The sequence below is a fragment of the Acanthaster planci genome, linkage group LG04, assembly GCF_054643075.1.
Source record: "Acanthaster planci isolate LZ-2023a linkage group LG04, COTS_SCS, whole genome shotgun sequence".
NCBI classification, from domain to species: domain Eukaryota; kingdom Metazoa; phylum Echinodermata; class Asteroidea; order Valvatida; family Acanthasteridae; genus Acanthaster; species Acanthaster planci.
This window is the reverse complement of record NC_141780.1, coordinates 16,322,366-16,339,607: the sequence shown is the minus strand read 5'-3', so window position 1 is coordinate 16,339,607 and position 17,242 is coordinate 16,322,366. Positions and strand designations below refer to the sequence as shown.

The 17,242-nt window shown below is 43.4% G+C and overlaps 1 protein-coding gene across 3 annotated transcripts in view; it reads right to left on the bottom strand.

Moving 5' to 3' along the window:
* The window catches only part of LOC110973995 (ATP-binding cassette sub-family C member 8-like), a 32,848-nt gene extending 19,929 nt beyond the window's left edge, over positions 1-12,919 (bottom strand). The window contains exons 1-14 of one of the 3 annotated variants that reach the window (XM_022225275.2): positions 12,820-12,919; positions 10,921-11,529; positions 10,114-10,184; positions 8,894-9,056; positions 8,252-8,452; positions 7,530-7,682; positions 6,482-6,637; positions 5,621-5,755; positions 4,894-5,056; positions 4,413-4,453; positions 3,448-3,547; positions 2,975-3,153; positions 1,327-1,533; positions 805-883 (exon numbers count right to left, since the gene is read on the bottom strand). In XM_022225275.2, coding sequence (XP_022080967.2) covers positions 805-883; positions 1,327-1,533; positions 2,975-3,153; positions 3,448-3,547; positions 4,413-4,453; positions 4,894-5,056; positions 5,621-5,755; positions 6,482-6,637; positions 7,530-7,682; positions 8,252-8,452; positions 8,894-9,056; positions 10,114-10,184; positions 10,921-11,520 — 2,248 coding nt within the window. In that variant the 5' untranslated portion in view covers positions 11,521-11,529; positions 12,820-12,919. The other 2 variants (XM_087135656.1, XM_022225274.2) reach the window with 2 other exon arrangements.
* Positions 12,920-17,242: the final 4,323 nt, after the last annotated feature.

The window sequence follows — 17,242 nt, the reverse complement described above, 5'->3', positions numbered from 1 at the left end:
TATACACCAAATAACACCATAATTAGCACTGATGAGAATATCAGGGATTTGGGACACTACTACTACTAGTCGACTGCCGAGAATTCCGTCAAAACGTTCCATCAAGTAGCTCCATCTTGTGCGGCCTCCAAGATCTCATTAGATGTAAGAGTTATGACTTTGGAAACAGTCCAGCCTTGCGCTGTGGGTACATCAAAGTGGGTCTGCCTTTCCTACGATGCCCATCGTTGATTGAGGGACTGCAGGTTGGCCAGGACATGTTTTGGTTTCCTCAACAAAGGACTCTGCCCCTTACGCTGCCGTTGGCAGATGGTGAAATAAAAGGCAGATGGTGAAATAAAAGGGCTACCGGTCCATTACATCACAGATAACTGGTCAACACTTGTATGACAGCTTGGACGACAACCCAAGAATTGTCTGACTTTGACCGCATGTGTTCATCTGATTAGTGAATTTACCTCTTTTGTCAACAGGCAACAACTTTGTACTTCCAAAGGGGTTTGAACAAACACTGAAGGTTGCCCTAGGCATTTTAAGTGTCTTCTCTTAGGTTTTTGTGTCATGCAATGAAGAACGTGGCGTGGTACGGGTCATGTGCATGCCAAAAACTACAATATCTACGTAAGTGTACAGGAACTGTCTGTCTTGTCTATTTCTACCCTGGTCATACCCTACTTGGTACATTCAATCCTACACCCTGTCGAGCATCAAGTGATCCTAACAATTCTCCAATTGACCCACACGATGTACAAGAATACTGAGATCTGACGAAACATTTTCATTTCACCGTTATGTGAGCCATACCTGCGGGAAACTCGACGTCGATGTCGGACAACATGCTTGCGCTTGATTCTGGATCCCAGGAAAAGCTGCCATTCTTAATCTGGAAAGTAGAAGAATATCAATCGTGTAAGCCGATAAATACTCAGCGTTCTTTGACCTTTCACTTTGAGTTTTACTCTGACTGAAATAAAATTTCACATTACGGAGAGTCAACGAAACCTGTCAGTGTTGTAGACAAGACCAGCCGTAAGATCAGCAGGAGGTAACAAGGTGAATGACAAAAACCCCCTTTTTTGTTGAGGATCATTTGAATAGCTTTTGGCTTGAACTCATATTGGAGGTCTTGTGTTGGCCTCGTGTTGGTCTTGTAAATGGTCTTGTGGAGTCTTGCTAAAGTGCTCCATGGGGTCCTCACTACAACACTGTTGTATCCAGCAATGGATTGGTCACATTCTAGATATTAGATAAAAACTCCAAGAAATGGGCACAAAATATCAAACAGCGGGACTTGTAATAAAAAGCCAATCTGACACTCTGCCCAACCTTGATGGCGACATCATCTGGCAGCGCTGGCCGGACGGCATCTGTAGTTTCCTCTGGTTCGGACGTCAGTGCCACATAATCAGTGCCGTCCCTCGGAATGTCCCCTACGGGGTCGGTTCTGCTATTCGCTGCCTCCCCCTCCAGGCTGGGAATTCTGTGAAACTTGGCCTTGCCATGTGTCCCCACTTGTATTTCAACCTCAGGAAGCTGAAGGAAAGAAGTATTATCGAGTGAGTAACCATTTCGGCAAACACTAATCAAACTATCAAGAGAGAAAGAAGGAAAGGGGTTTGTTTACCAAAGTGTAGGAGAATATCCCTCAAATGATACACAAGCATTTCCCAAAATCTCAGTTATGATCCATTAACAAGCACCACAAGACTCAAACATAACATCTCATCCATTGCAAGACTAGACACCAAAACAGTCGTAAGACTAGTCACATGACCAGACACGCGAAACAGGGTGACACAGTGATGGGTCTTGAGAGATCTCGACCTCAACACTGCCAACAAGATTAGAAGCTTAGAAGCTACCTAGAGCACACTACCAGTTACAGGCATTGATGGGGTTGAATTCTTCACAAGAGTTTGAAGACAGCTGAAGTAGAGATTGCTTCCGAGGTGTACTTAAAAACATACCTCCCTATATACTGCTCCACCGTGCAAAACCCCAAGTAACAATGCCGGGGAGCCTGTTTTCGGGTACCTTGGGTTTGTATGCATAGCCGGGGTGCCCGAAATCGGACAAAAGAGCTTGGGTTAGGGTTAGAACAAAAAGACGCAAAAACTTGGAACAAAAGACAGGGCTGCTGGGAATTGGCAACATTTCTTCAGTTGTCAAAAGTGGAGGAAATCCGTTATTGTTTTGAAAGATTATACCACTGTTTGTGGCATTTAGCACGAGCGGATTACCACCGGGGACAAAAGCGCTCCAGCAATCCAGAGATGAGCGATACAATACCACTGCACGCTAATCTGGCCCCTATTGAAAAGACTCAGCAGCACACTGTGCCAGTTTTGGGAACAAAAGAAAATTAGACCGTGCAATCTGGGCTCTTTTTACAAGGCGGCAGGCCTGGCTGAAATACTCTGGCATCAATAGATTTTGTCTGTACGATTAGAGTAGCCACCAGAGAAACACTCCCTGGGGTTTAGGGGTTCAGGAAAAAAGATAAGAATTTTTGAAGATTTTTGAAAATCAAAGATATTGAAAAATTGCCCTTATGTAGGGATTGCATTTTTAAAAACACCCGGCAGGAAATGGTTAACACTATTATCGCAAGCAGTTTACAACTACATTCACTACAAAAGTGGGCGACCAATAACAAAGGAACATTCCTGTCATGAGTGAATGGCATGTGGTTTACACAAAAACTAGAGTACCTGTAACATACTTGAGAAGACTTCGGAGTATATGTGAAGAAATTGTGACGTTATAAGTCCTCAGAACTCCAACACTGCATCCAACTTTCTATGATTCTATGATTCAAATATAATTTCCAGGGCCAGCCTGTAATAGCCGTTGGACACTTGAGTACCTCTGAGACAAGTGTCATTGCTTATAAAACCCTCATGAAGTAATTGACTAAAACACCAGTGATGGTTTTTAAAAACACATTCCTCGATGTCTTCACTGACTGTCTTACGTCGTTGTGGTTTAGGATCTCTGTTTCTTTCTCTGGGTCGAAGGTGCTGTCTCCGTCCTCCTCCAAAAAGAAGTCTCCGCCCCCTTCCTCCCTCTCGATCTCCCTGGCAGTGAAGAACTTGTTGAGCCTCTGCACGCTGACATGATTGTTGATGATGTACCGGATCATCATGGCAAACACTGGTGAGAACAGGAAGATACAAAAATCAATCAAAGCACGTTTACCTCAAAAATAAAAAAGCATGACGAGTTAACTGAAAGTACCAGACTTGGACTGCAAGACGAAAGATCTGACAAAACCATCTCCTGAAAAAGTGGAATACCTCATTCAGCTGACATCTTCAGAAGTCTAAATGATGACGATAAAAATGATACTGTAAAATCAAATTTGGCCTTGATGTTGAGTTTCTTCCGAAAAAATCTTCCGAAAACCTCCCGATGGATTTTTGACGAACTTGGACAGGTGGGACTTACTCCTGACTGGGAACCTGAGCTGATTGACGATGGTGAGGGTTGTGAAGGCTATGGCTGGCGTCAGTGAGGATCCAGTGAAAGACATGAAGAGAAGAAAGCTCTGAAGAATTGAGAAGAAAAAGCTGAACACTTAACAACGCCAAACTAGCAACACTGTTTACAATTAGTACAATGTGCTTCTTGCCAATTCTTTAGCCAGGTTGACTAGACGCAGTCAAATGTGATTCAATCATATTAGAGGCAATTGGACAACATTTACACTGAGAATGAACTTTGCGTGTCAACTACACGCTGTATTACTCGTTCAGTTTTTGAAGTACAGTGCTCAGTCGGACAATATACTCAACAATCCCTCATCTGGCTACAAAACTGGAAGTTGCAAACCTTGGGAAATGCAACCCATCTCATAGTCACAGTTGACACCGATTTACATTTAGTAGAGACCTCACTGTCAGTTAACGTGTGTGTTTCTGGTTTAGAAACCCCAGCATGTTTCAAGCTGGAGGCTTTTTTCCCATTGCAAAAAAACTGCAGGATGGGAGAAACCTTGACTGAAATGACGGCAAAAACTCACGGGATTGGAAAACTCGGCCACTGTTTCCAACAGTGTACGCTGGACCACAAAGGTGATCTAGTTTTACTAACTTTGGTTTACAGCCTAAAAACGTCCTCCTGTGTTCAAAAATACTGCGGAAATTTGTGGTCTTGAGTGACTCTTGACTCTGTGAAAGAATTGCCTCCAAGAGGCTGCCTGATGTACGTCTAATAGCATAAAAGTCAATTCATATCTCCAAAAGCTCACAGTTTATTCACAAATGGAATCCCTGCACAAGTCACTTAAACCTGACAACGGTAAGAAATGTGCTGATTTATAATGATTAATATTTGTTTTTAAACCATATAATTTATTATGATTTATAATCCTGATAACAATGCAAGGACCAGCCCCAACTTGCCAAACTTACCAAGAGGGTGACAAATGCAGGAACAAAGTAGCTCGTCAGAACTGTTGGTAGCCAAAAAAGGAACATTTATTCACTTTTCCAAAGATTCAAGGCGGCCATGATTGGAAATTGAGTGTTTTAGGTGACGCTACTTATTTAACCTATTCAGTCCACAGTACCTTGGGGCTAAGGCTTAAGCCTTACACAGCTACCTTGAATGCCAGTAAACTTGAATGTTGGGAAAGGACTTGACATAAAAGCAGGCAGTCGGAAGAAATACTTCTTTGGTGTAGTGTGGTGGAGGCCCAACCATAATTGAAATGTTTACGGCCCACAGAAAGCAACTCCAACCTCCAGCACAAGCAAACTCAAGAACGAGACCAAACGGGCCCCTTGACGGCAAATGCCGTCACAACTACTGACATCTCAGATGCTGGGGGGGAGCACTATCGCTTAGACATTCAAAGGTGGTCTCTAGTTTTGGACCGCATGTTCGACTCACTCGCGATGCAGTAGAAGATGACGGCTTTCATCAGCTTCCTAATCTCCCTGCGCCGCACGCTGGCGATGGCGCTGCAAAAGATGTTCTCCCAACCATACAGCTTAATGAGCTTCATCCCCTGCAGCATCTCGTGGGTCTGCTTCAGCCGCTCGTCTGAAATTTTCTAACCCCCCCCCAAAAAAAGAACAGAATCAGGTTTTATGATTTCATGAAAGGCAAGTCAAGTAGAACTGTTACATTTCCTCAACTTCAACTCCTGAGGCCGGGTTCGAATCCTGCCTAGAGCAACACGTGGATTGGAATTTAAGTCTCTGGATGATTTGGCGAGGTCTCTCCTGGAAAATAAATCTGGGTTTTTCCTACCACCTCTAACATTGAACATCTCTTCATGATCTTCTTCCAAGGGCCGCTAGAAAGAACAGCTCATGAGCATTCCGATAAAGCCACCCTCGTTAAATGAATCAATAATAAGAAAAGAAGAAGACTATCATTTGCTCGGTTCCCCTGTGACGGGTTCGGGAAAATTGTACTAAATTAGTACCAGCACTGCCTTAATCCACAGTCCTTGAGCAAACCTGCTCTTATCCATGTGACTCTGAGGTTTCTAAACGCCTGTGAAAAACAGACATTTGAATCTGTGATTGGTTTCCAAAAGTCTCCACAGATGTTGGGCAACAATGCCACGGAGTCTATGTGACAATGGCCCTTTATGATTCAGGGTTCTTACCAGCGCATGTTTTTGGACTCTGGCTTGGATCTGGGCCAGCTTGTACTGGATTGGGATAGCAACGATGAAGCACAGCGACGCTATGAGGGCGGCCACGCCCAGAAGGTGGACCATCATGGCCATCAACACAGTGATCTGTCGGGAGTAACACCACAGATTGCAAAAAGACAAACGTTCAAGAACTATATGACAGACTCTTTGCACGATATCATAATCAGTGAGATATTAATGCAAATGGATGACGGCACTTTGAAGGATTTTACTTGAAAACACCATGTGGACGTGTGAAAAGTCACACAGCAATTAATTATGCCTTCTCTACGCCATGTACACTCATAATCAGTTGCACATGAAATGCCAGCATAACAAAATCCAGAGCTGTAAGATTTTAGGGCAATGACTTGACTTGAGTCTTAAACTCAAGTGGCAGTTTTTGGAAGCTCACCTTGACTCAGAGCCATAAACGGGGGACCGAATTGACGAAAGGCACTGCAAGACTTGACTCGCCTTGCGACAAAAAATTCAGCCATATGGCGCAACACTGCTCAACCTTTATAACAAGGTTTGTAAGTACAGTTTGACAAAATTTAACGTATACGCCAGGATGGAAAGGAAACAGTAAACCCAACAAATGACTCCTGTCTCCGCCGTCTCTGGTGTTGATTGGTTCAATAGCATTCAAACAGCTGTGACTCAAAATGACTCAAGCATACATTTGAATTGATCCGATCCACACCATGACTCTCTTTGGAAAATGACTCCACTTGAGTCACTTCCTTGACTCGATGACGAGTAAAATCCAATGACTCATTACAACTCAAACACAAGCTAAGGAATATGAGCGCTAAGAAGCCCACTCACCATGATGGGCAAGGAGTAGGCGTATTGTCCATACTGGTAGAACATCATGAGGTTCAAGGAGTCGACGGACATCAAGTTGGTGATCTGCCCGGTAGTCATGGCTCCGCTGGTGACCGTCCAGCTAGACAGACGCAGGGACTTGTTGTACACAGCAGCCTAGAGAGAAAGGACAAAGCCAATTCTTCAATTCCTCCCATGGAATCATGGGTACTTGACAAATTTGTCCAATTTTTTTGGAGCATTCTATGGCTATTGGAGTAAGATTTGGCTGCGACCTTTGCTTGATAGAGCCCTTAACATTAAGCAGAAACTGATTTCGACTTTGTGACCGTTCAAACAATAGGAGGGTTAAATGCTCTCTTTCAAGGCATGCAAGGAAAATGTCATACATTTGTGCCCATTCTGTTGAAAACTGGTTCCGTGCATTCTGCCCCACTCATCGGCACAAAAGTGCCATGCGCAATTTCCACAGTACCTGGACAACACCATAATGCAAGTAATAAATGTGACCCAATCTAACAAAATGAGTCATAAGTCACAGAGCACACCGAGTTGCAGACCTTTCAAACGATCTTATACGAGGGACGTCAGTTTGGTGTAGTGGCTCTTTGCTAACCTTCCACCCCTACGACCCGGGGTTCGAATCCCACCTAGGTCAGCATGTGGATTGGGTTTTCAGTCCATGCCTGATTCTGTGGGTATTCCCTGAAATATTTATCTAGGATTTTCCTCCCACCTCTAATATGTCTAAAACTGAACATTGCTTTATTGTCTTCTTAACTGACCCTTCATCCTGTAATTGGCACTAAATGCGCTGTTAGACGAACTTGTATAAATAAACAATGCAAATCAACAGGAACTGTTACCAATATTCACCCAAGTAATGTCCATTTTGGTCAGGAAACCAAACTGAATGACACATCAGAAATAAGAGAACTCGGTGTGCTCTGTCTTCTATGAACTGAAACAAAACTACTTGACAAGTAAGATTCGTTTTGTGGGATTCAGTCACAAACGATCAGCCTCAAAGAGTGCATTCCTACATTACCTGCACACCGACTCTGAGATGGACACTGGAGACGATCAAGGCGTGGTAGTTGGAATGCAGCAGCAAGAGCCGCAGCAGCCCCACGACGCCCATGAGAAAGAGCAGCACAAAGCCATTCTGGAAAAACTCACTGACGGTGACAAACTCTGACAGCTGTAGGCAAAGGAAAGATGGACCGTCGTCTTCAGGTGAGACTTATTCCAAAAAACTGACAGTGTGCTGAGAAGTTTGCAACTCAGAAGACGTTAAGCTTCTATGAGCACAAAGACTCAGGCATACAGATTGTCTGGCGCAATTGAGGTCAATAGGAAAACAACGTGCACAAAATTCCTATCCATAGTATGGGATACCATATATCAAGTTGAGGGCACTGGACTCGTTATCGGAACCACTTTGGCTTTGGAGCTATTCGTGAACTATGTACACACGGTCATTTTGCTAACAAACTTTTTAAGCATAACCTTCAATTTTCCAATATGAGTATCACCACTGATACCTTCAACGATTCAACACGCATTCTGGTTGACTACACTGTGGTACATGTGAATAAACAAGATATATAATTCCTTGGGGACAGTGCGCTGAGTACAGATTTAAGATTAAACTCCTGATCGAAGGACTGTAATGTTCCGACACATTCACGATGGCCAACCAAAAACATTTCATGCAACTCTAGCCACAAATATGTGACTTTAAACTTCATCATGAAATATTTTACTGACGCCATCTGATGCTTCTCCCTCGTCGTAGAACAGCACTGTCGCGTAGGAGACGATGCCCCCGACCGTCAGCGGGACGACGAAGTGGAGGGAGTCGGCTGTGAACTTCAGGAGGAACGCTGCAACGTGCCAGCCAAGATAGGCCCTGAAGAGGACTCGGTAGAGGGAGAAGTGCTCGGGACCCCCCAGCTTTGCAGCTCTTTCCTGCAAGATTGGGGATGACAAGATTTTAGTAGCTGGAAGCTTCGGTGACCAACTGACCACTGCCAAACACGGTTCATTATTCAGCCACACCTGTGACCCTCGACTCGACCGGACAAAATGTGTCACAAGCTGCCCGAGCCACTTTTGAGTTGAAAGCCTTTGAGTGAATCCTGTACAGACAGGAACCCTCAACATCTTTGACCCACGTAATGTCCATTTTCGTCAGGCTTCAAAACCATGTGACACCTCAGAACAGAGAACTCAATTTTCTCTTCCTTATTCAAACTAAAGCAAACTTATTCACAAAATGGCCTTAGAACTCATTTTGTGGGGTTCTGTAACACAAAACTCCATTACAAAATCATCCAAAGAATTAAAAATGCAGATGCCTCACATAACATTTTGAATTTGAGCAAAATCGCACGGCATGAAATTGCCCACCTTTTCTTTCTGCAGATACCACTCAAAGTTCCTCTCATTGGAGCGGGACGTACTCATTTCTGGCAAGCTGCCCAAGTCACTGTTCTCCAGAGGGTGCTGGTAACCCACGCGTAACAGCCAACCTTGCCAAGTGAACAACATCCGTGAGGGGAAACTCACGTACCTGTGGGATATCACAGGCAGAAGGTGAAAATTGCATGGAATGTTTGAAATATTTTTAAACAACAGCATCTAAGGATCCGTAGTGCCTAACTTTATTTCCCTTGATGAAAAGTATCATTTTGGCTTACACAGTTCCACAAATGTTAATTGATTCAGCAATATCTTCGATTCTGCAACAGATCACGTTTTGCCACTGAATAATGATTCCTTCAGCCCTCGGATTTGAATTCAATTCTTGCCTTGCATGACTGCACAGGGCTCGACTCACAGGTCCAATGAATGCCCAACAAATTGCACCCTCTGCTGACTGAATATACATGTCATTTGAAGTGGATGTGTACATGTGTACATGTACATGCACGTGCAACAAATATCAGGTGGTAATGTCTCGGAACCAAGACTGCGCCGCCTCTTTTAGGCAGAAAATATCCCATGGCAAATTTCTCTGCCAAGCAAAAATCAGCTGAGAGTGAGAGCCAGTTATGAGGCACTTGACATCATAGCCAATAACTTGATTTACCTGATTGAATTTTTTCCTCCCTTAGCGACATTCCGGGCTTAGCGGTTCTGTGAAGCCTATCACAATGCTTTCAACAAACGCTAACTTTTCTTTAACCTAGCTTCCTAGGAATTTCTGTTTGGAACCCCACTGAATCTTCCCAATCCTCATCAAGCCAAGTAATACAGTAGACCTTCCCAAACCCTTCAAAATCTTGAAGTGGATTTAAAGGATCTTGGCGAGTTTTCTGCTGTTACCCTGTAATTTAAAAGGGCACTTTTGAAGCAAACCTTCCTGTGATAGCAACACTACACATGTTCTCAAACAATCAAAAACTTTTTGTACATGTAATGTAAAGTGAAAGGGGCAAGGTGAACATCTGAATTTCAGAAAGGATGAATTTATAATGGTCCCTGCATCCTATTTCCACATGTGACAGCTACATACAGGTGTATTCCCAGCAAACTGTCCCGATTTCAGGTAACTGGGACAGGGGCCGATGTAGGTGGGACCGTGGGGGGTGGAAGGGGTCAAGTACTATTTGCTCCCAAATTGTTACCTCATATAATACTTCATGTCTGGCTTCAGCAGATCGGCTGGTAGGCTCTTGTGTTTGGAAGGTCTCAGACACTAAAACCGTAGGAAGGGAAAGGTTCAAATTAAAAGCCAGGCTGAGGGGCAGAAGGAAAGCTGGGTAGGTCCAATGATGTAGTCGAGTACTTGTGGAGTACAGACTTCTCTGCCAAATATTCAACTAGTTAGGGGGAATAAAGCTGAGGTACATCAGCGTTTGATGGTAGACGCACAAAGGTTACACAGTAAAATGATGACTTCAAACTATCACTGCTTCATAAAAATTATGTTTTCAGGACAAAAGTACTCAAAAAGTACTTGGCCGAGTCATATCCCAGTACTTTTCTCCTTAAAACTGAAATTTACTAAACTGGGAGTGTCTGAAGTGTTATATTTAGTTTGCAATCTTACCTTTGTGCATTTCCCATCAAAGGCCAGCGTACTCCAGCTTTATTCCCTCTTACCCAGTTCATTATTTTGCAGAGAACCTTGGTACAATGGTACTCGAAAAGAATTTGACTACAAGACTGGGTAGGTCAAGATGAAAATATTACAAATAAACAGCAAGGTGTAGTTTTGTTACAATAAGTGCAGAAAGAATGGAAAGATCTCTCCTGGTATTTAACTCCTAATTCTTTGCTCAAAGTGATTGGTCCAACTAAAAATTAAAGGGCCCACGGTGATAGCACTGACCACCTGATATTTTCCCTATGAAAAAAAGCACACGTTTTAGAAACAGGAACAAGCATGAATAAGGTAAGAATTGGTCAGTGAAAAAAACAATGGCACTTACTGTCACTACGATTGCACATAACTCAACCAGAAATAATACTGCAGACGAAGAAACCATAAATACTATTGCATCAAAGCGGACGATTCTGATGTCGATGTTGTCTGGGTCTTCCATCCAGCTGGCTAAGCGGATACTCTCACCAGCCAGGGCAGACCCCCAGTATGCCAGCAGCAACCAGGCAAACCCGGGCTGGAGCCAAGCTTCCGAGTGATGGTACAACACGCAGGCCAGAGCAGCAGCGAGCCAGGCACAGCCAGCCGGCAGGTAGAGGTGGGGATGCGTCCCAGTGCCAGGCTGGGACTTCAGGTGCGACAGCACACCCTCCTGGACGAAAAATGTCAGCGCCACAAGGACGGCAAAGAGCAGGAGCCAGCGGAGGTGGTGGAAGGGGTAGTGGAGGGTGTAAGGAGTCTTGGCCCGTCTCAGTCCCGGGCAGCATCCGTAAAGGAGGAGGAGGAGGGAGGAGAGGACGGCAAAGGCGAGATGGGGGATGCAGCTCAGATAGTCAGCCCAGCACACAGAGACGCTTATCCATGAGGCATTCTCATCTTGGCCTGGGCACAGGGAAGATGTCGCGTTGACTGAAGCTGCTGCATTCATCTTTGAGCGCTGTTTAACAGATAAATGTACGTAACACACACACGCACAAACTTGAGTTCAACACTGGTCATACAGAATTCTTTCTTTTTTAGAAAAAAAAATGCCTTTCTTTCTAAAAGCATAACGCCTTCACTTAAACCCCTTTCTGAAAATGTCACATACAAATATACTGGTACAAAGCCTTTGAGTATAAATTTAGCCATTAAAATACTTCACCTTGCTAGGAGAATTCTAAATATTAAGTACATGGATGGCTGTTTCTAAAATTCCGTTAGTACGAGTAATGGCCTGATGACAGAGCAGAAATCTGTTGAATGTCGTGGACCTAGGCCTCCTTCCAGAACTGTAAGGTTTATAGGGGTTCATTACCCTTAGCACCCTGTTTCCATTATAAGGGAACAAATTCTTTTCTCTTTCGAAATAACTTATTTAAACAACTTCTTGGTGATGTCCTCTTTCAAGTCAGAAAGAAAAGAGAACAGGGATTTTGGTTTTTGAGGGAAATTTTTTTGGGTATAATGGCAGCGTACATGATAGCCCTGAAGAGCTGTGAATGACAAATAAGCGAACATAGTTTGGTTCCTCGACCTGGATGGAGATTTGTTTTGATGAATCCAAAATGCCTGAGTCGGGTAACCAGACATAACACAAAGCAGCTTGATTCAACTGAGTGGTTGTCCTTTACCAAACTCGAGTAAGAAATTTGAAGTTTTTGCTTAAATATTTTCGAAATTTGCCTAAACTAGGCCTGTCAGGAGTTAGTAATAGTTCTTTAAGGTCAAAATGTTAGTTAGTTTGAGAAAGTGGACTTTGTTTCCTTATTATAGCCTAGGAACAGGGTGCTCATGGTAATGAACCCGGTTTATACAAATGTCACACTTAAAGTTATGGAAGTGGCCTAGGCCTGTCACAGTATGTGTAATATCTTATGATCACATGGGTCCTAGCTGCCTGCTTTTCCCTACTTCCAGAAGTTCTGAATAATTTTGTAAAAATTCCGATGTATTTTGACTTACTTTTTCTGAGAAAAAATATACAAGCTTACAATATTAATCAGCTGAAAGAAGTTTAAAATCTGATGGGGGTGATTGCTTTGGCTCCATACCATAGTAATCTAATTGTTCGCGCCAGACATCCAGTATTCTGCATAGCACGAAGGGTCATTGTGCCCCTTTGCTGAGTGTTTAAATGTCCGCAGTGACGTCATGTCGACTGCAAGAACCAACAAAACTGTTGCAAAAATCTGTCTGCCAGCTTTGAAGAAACTTGACTTGGATCAAATAACCGGACTTAACTTACGTTGCTCTTCCCTTGTCAATCAGATGACTCCCATGACTGGTCGCGATCGACCGGCCGCTCATATATGGCGCCCTCATTTGATAGCTATAGACAACGTGTGTTAGCCATACAGTTACATTATAATGTAACTCTGTGGTGTTCGCTCTTTGCCCCAGCGCCCGAACGATTTCCTCAGGTTGCATTCCTCTAGTTCAGCGATGTTTGATTGGCTGGGTTAAAAAGACGTTTCTTACATTACCAAATGAAAATGAAACTGCTTTTCATTCTTCAAAATGAGCATCAATACTCAATCCGCCCTGAGGTGACATGAAGTGCACCCCCAATCGCCGAAAGAAAAACAGGTGGTTACAGATGCACACACGTTCTTCGTGTACGCAAAGACCATACATGTCGGAATAAATTAGTTAGGGGTACTCAGCGTGCTCCGCGTCAAACGCGCATATACTGGTTCCGATGTTGTTTAATTTTTACATTGAAAATAAAAAAGAAAGTGATTGTCATTTTTCACTTTTAAATGAAGGTCGAGAAACGACTAATTGTTTCTTTGTTTTCCCACTTTATGTTGTCAAATCGAAAAACGACTTGTTTTGAAATTCACGTTTTCAAGTCGAAAAACGGATGAACGTCTATGGACCACCTGTGCAGTCAGTAATTCAGACATGACGGATAAAGGCACCTTACCATATGTGCGTCGACACTTTCGGCGGCTAAGCTTTACGTGTCGGTTAAAATCGCTCTGACGGAGGGCGATTTTGATGGCGGAAGGCAACGCATATTTGTGTTATGTGAATTTAGTCGGTTTTTGTGTCGGTGAAAGTGAAGTGCATGAACGCATCGTATATGCAACGCACCTAAAATACGTATAATACGGAAACGCGCTTTTTGTCAACCAGACAACCCGGAGGTGAATATGTAGTTATTCGTATACATGCAGGCATGTATTGCATATGAACGGCATGTTCTTGCATAAAGTATATGGATGTTTCACCTAGTGGACAGACCTGGAATCTTCACCAATCAAAGCAGTCAGACTTATAGTTCATTCATTAGGCTATAATGGAGTTACTTCTTCCAAGAGATGCGCCAACGTAATATATTTAATATATTTTGCAGTTTTAGAGGTGGGAGGAAAACCCCAGAGGAATATTCTGGGTAAAACCCACGGAATCAGGTAGGGACTGAAAACCCAATCCTCGGGTGGACCAAGTTGGGAATCAAACCCGGACCGCAGAGTTGGGTGGCGAGGAAAGAACCACTACAACCTGATACCCTGGTATGAACGATGTAAGTAAAAACCCAAACAAAACATGACAAACCAAAAACTAACCCGCCAATTCGATTGGCTGCCACCTTTTGGGGAGATCAGCTACGCGCCAACTCGGGATTTCTGAACTCATAGTAATAAGAAGACACAAGAGCGAAGCATTTTGTGACTTTTCGACTTGAGCAAGTTTAGCATACCTTGGCATCAGAACTGTGGGGTTCGTCGTACGCGTGGGATCGAGGAGCGCAACAGAAGACGAACCGTACCCTACATTTATGAGGGTAGGCCCTCTTTAACCTTTATTAAGGCGCGTTTGACTGCCTGGACACACGACGCACACGAGCGCCCGGCGAAGCTACTCGCTCTGTATATTCGTCACGTATGCGTCGTGTGTTCTGTTAGCCACACGCGCCTTGAGTAAAGGCTAGGCCTTCTTGGCCATCGGATCCTCCTCCCTAGGCTTAAAAGCTCAGACATGCCAGACAAGACAGTACAAGACAATTTTCTTTCTTTTCTAATTCACAGCTGTGACATATCGTTTGAAAAAAGGAATTTAGTTGTATATATGCAGGAACTTGGAGCAAATCGGGCAGAGCGATCGGGCGACCATGTCAATGTCGCTGGTTGTGTCGGCAGATCGGCTGATTGCGAACCAAAGCACAGGTCCAAGAGGTCTGATTAAAAACGGTCTGCGGGGCATAATGAAATAACAATAATAATTACCGGTACATTGATATCGGTAAAATTGGTCAGTGGGTCCAAGAGTTCTCAAAATAACATATGTATATGTATACAGCTTCTACACGTAGTTCGGAATCCGGAAGGCCGACGGATCTATGTGCAGTGGGCGTGGTTTAAACTCCAATGACGTCACACTTACGAACCGGATACTTTTTAGGGTGCACTGCCCAATTCAAGGGAAATTCTTCGGCAGGCCGAGGCGCTGAAAAAGTACCTCTACAGTTTATTTGGAAAAGAGGAGATTGTGTGGCCCAAGAATTTGTGGGATTGTAAAAGAATGGCCTAGAATGAACTCCCTAGATTCAAGGGCTCCCATCCCAGGGCGAAGCATAGAAAAATGCCACTGAAAAATTGTCCCAAGAGCCTGAAAAGGTGGAGGGATGTCATTTGAAAAATGGCCGCTGACAGACTTGGGAAGGTTAATTTTTGGAAGGTGAGTTTGTTTTGGGTGGATAATTAAAAATTTCATTGGTTAACCTACTAAAATTTGAAAATCAATTGAGAGCTGAATGACCCCAGAACACTTTGTTTTTTGTTTGAGAGGCCTGAGGGACTTCGGTTGCCCGCACCGGGGCTGCAAACGTGGTCGATTTTACATTGTCTTCAATGGGGCTTCAATTAGTTCAGTGCACCCTTTAGTGCACGCGCGACATACACACCTGTACATGACCTCTTACGTTGTACATACAGAATACAAGGAGTGACTTTGCCCCCCCCACACACACACACAAATGTAGTCGGTATTGCGCAATATCATACATGTGTCACCCATTGCGTGACAATTGATCGGAAGTTTTCCAAACTTTAGAAAGAACCGTATCTCCCCTCAGATCATAAACCCATGTCTATCAACCCTATTAAGAAAATAAATAGATACGTATAAACCATAACTGAAACGCAAAAGGCGACTAGACTTGTTGAAATTAAAGTTTCTTTATAAAACTGTGAAAGTTTACCTCACGTGAATATAACCATCTCGCTATCACCCTTTAGATAATGGTCCATGATCCAATTTTGGAGCCCCCTACCGAAGCCTGGTTTTCTCGAATTAAATCTCCAATTTCGAGACACGTAGCTTTCTGTTTTTCCAGTAACAGTAACTCTCATGCCCAAAATGCAAGGATATTTACCATTATTGTTTATTTATGAAGTGTTTATGATAGGCCGGGCAGTGACGATCGATGTGTGACGGTTTTTACCGACGAAAGTAGTTACGTGTGGAGAGCGAACAATGATCGTGTGGTCGATCGTGCAGGGTGCACCATGTACCACTACAAATAAATCCCCATAGACAGCAATGATAAATCCCCACACTTTGCAATTATTTTAAAAATACTCACAACTCTCACAGGTGTCCAGGCTGCACAGAAATACGATGATCGACATGTCCCCTTTAATTTTCCTTTCAATTTTCGGGGGGTTGACCAATGAATTTTGGAGAAATTTTCACCCCTAAAATGAAGAAAATGTCCCTGCCCAGAAAAGTAGCCATTTTGAAAAAATGGGGTTCAGTGCCATATTTCTCCAATTCCTCAATTTCATGGCTCTCAGGACTCTCTAATATAGAATATTTTGAGTATACAACCTTTATTAATGAGCTCGGCGGACATACTTAAAGCCTTCTTGCGAGGGTGCACCCTGCACGTGTATACATACACATGCATAATGTACATGTACACGTACACGTACACGTATGGTATGTGTTATCGCGCAGAGACTGTGGTGAGTGCAGTCACTTCACCGTCCGATGAAACGTTGTTTATTTGATAGATTCTCAGCGTTTCATTGTTGAAGAGGAAACACAAACTTGAAGGGAAATTTGCCAACAACTAATACTACGCCAAACCATGGAAAAACGCCCTTTTGAGGGCCATAATCGGTCTGCAGATCGACCTCGCCTGTGTATTGTACAGACACTCGGGAACTTCCTGTGGCCCATGGATTTTTGTGAAACAAGCTTCGAGAGATGAAAATAAACAGCGTTTTCCTCGATGTTTCTCAAAGCAGTGATCTCAATAAATGGATCAAATATGGGGAACGAAAGACAAAGTAAATCACAACCCCCCAAATCGGTCAATTTTGACAAATTGAAGTCTATACACTACCTTTAAGTTTGGGTGTGCTGCACATCATGCTCGTAATGTGTCGTGCCCCGAGGCCTACACAAGAAAGCATGCTACAGACAAAAGTTAACATCTCTGGATGACGATGCGATCAGAAGATGTGACATTAAAGATGCATCTTACAAATCCCCATATCTCCTGAAGTACATGTCCAATTTGGATGTAACTTTGCACATAGCTAGAAAGGAAATGCTATAGACAAAAATCTATATCACGAGATGACGACGTCATCAGGTGACAAGTCACTTGACATCATATATAGGTGCCTCAAGTTTCTCCTCAAGTACATTGATTG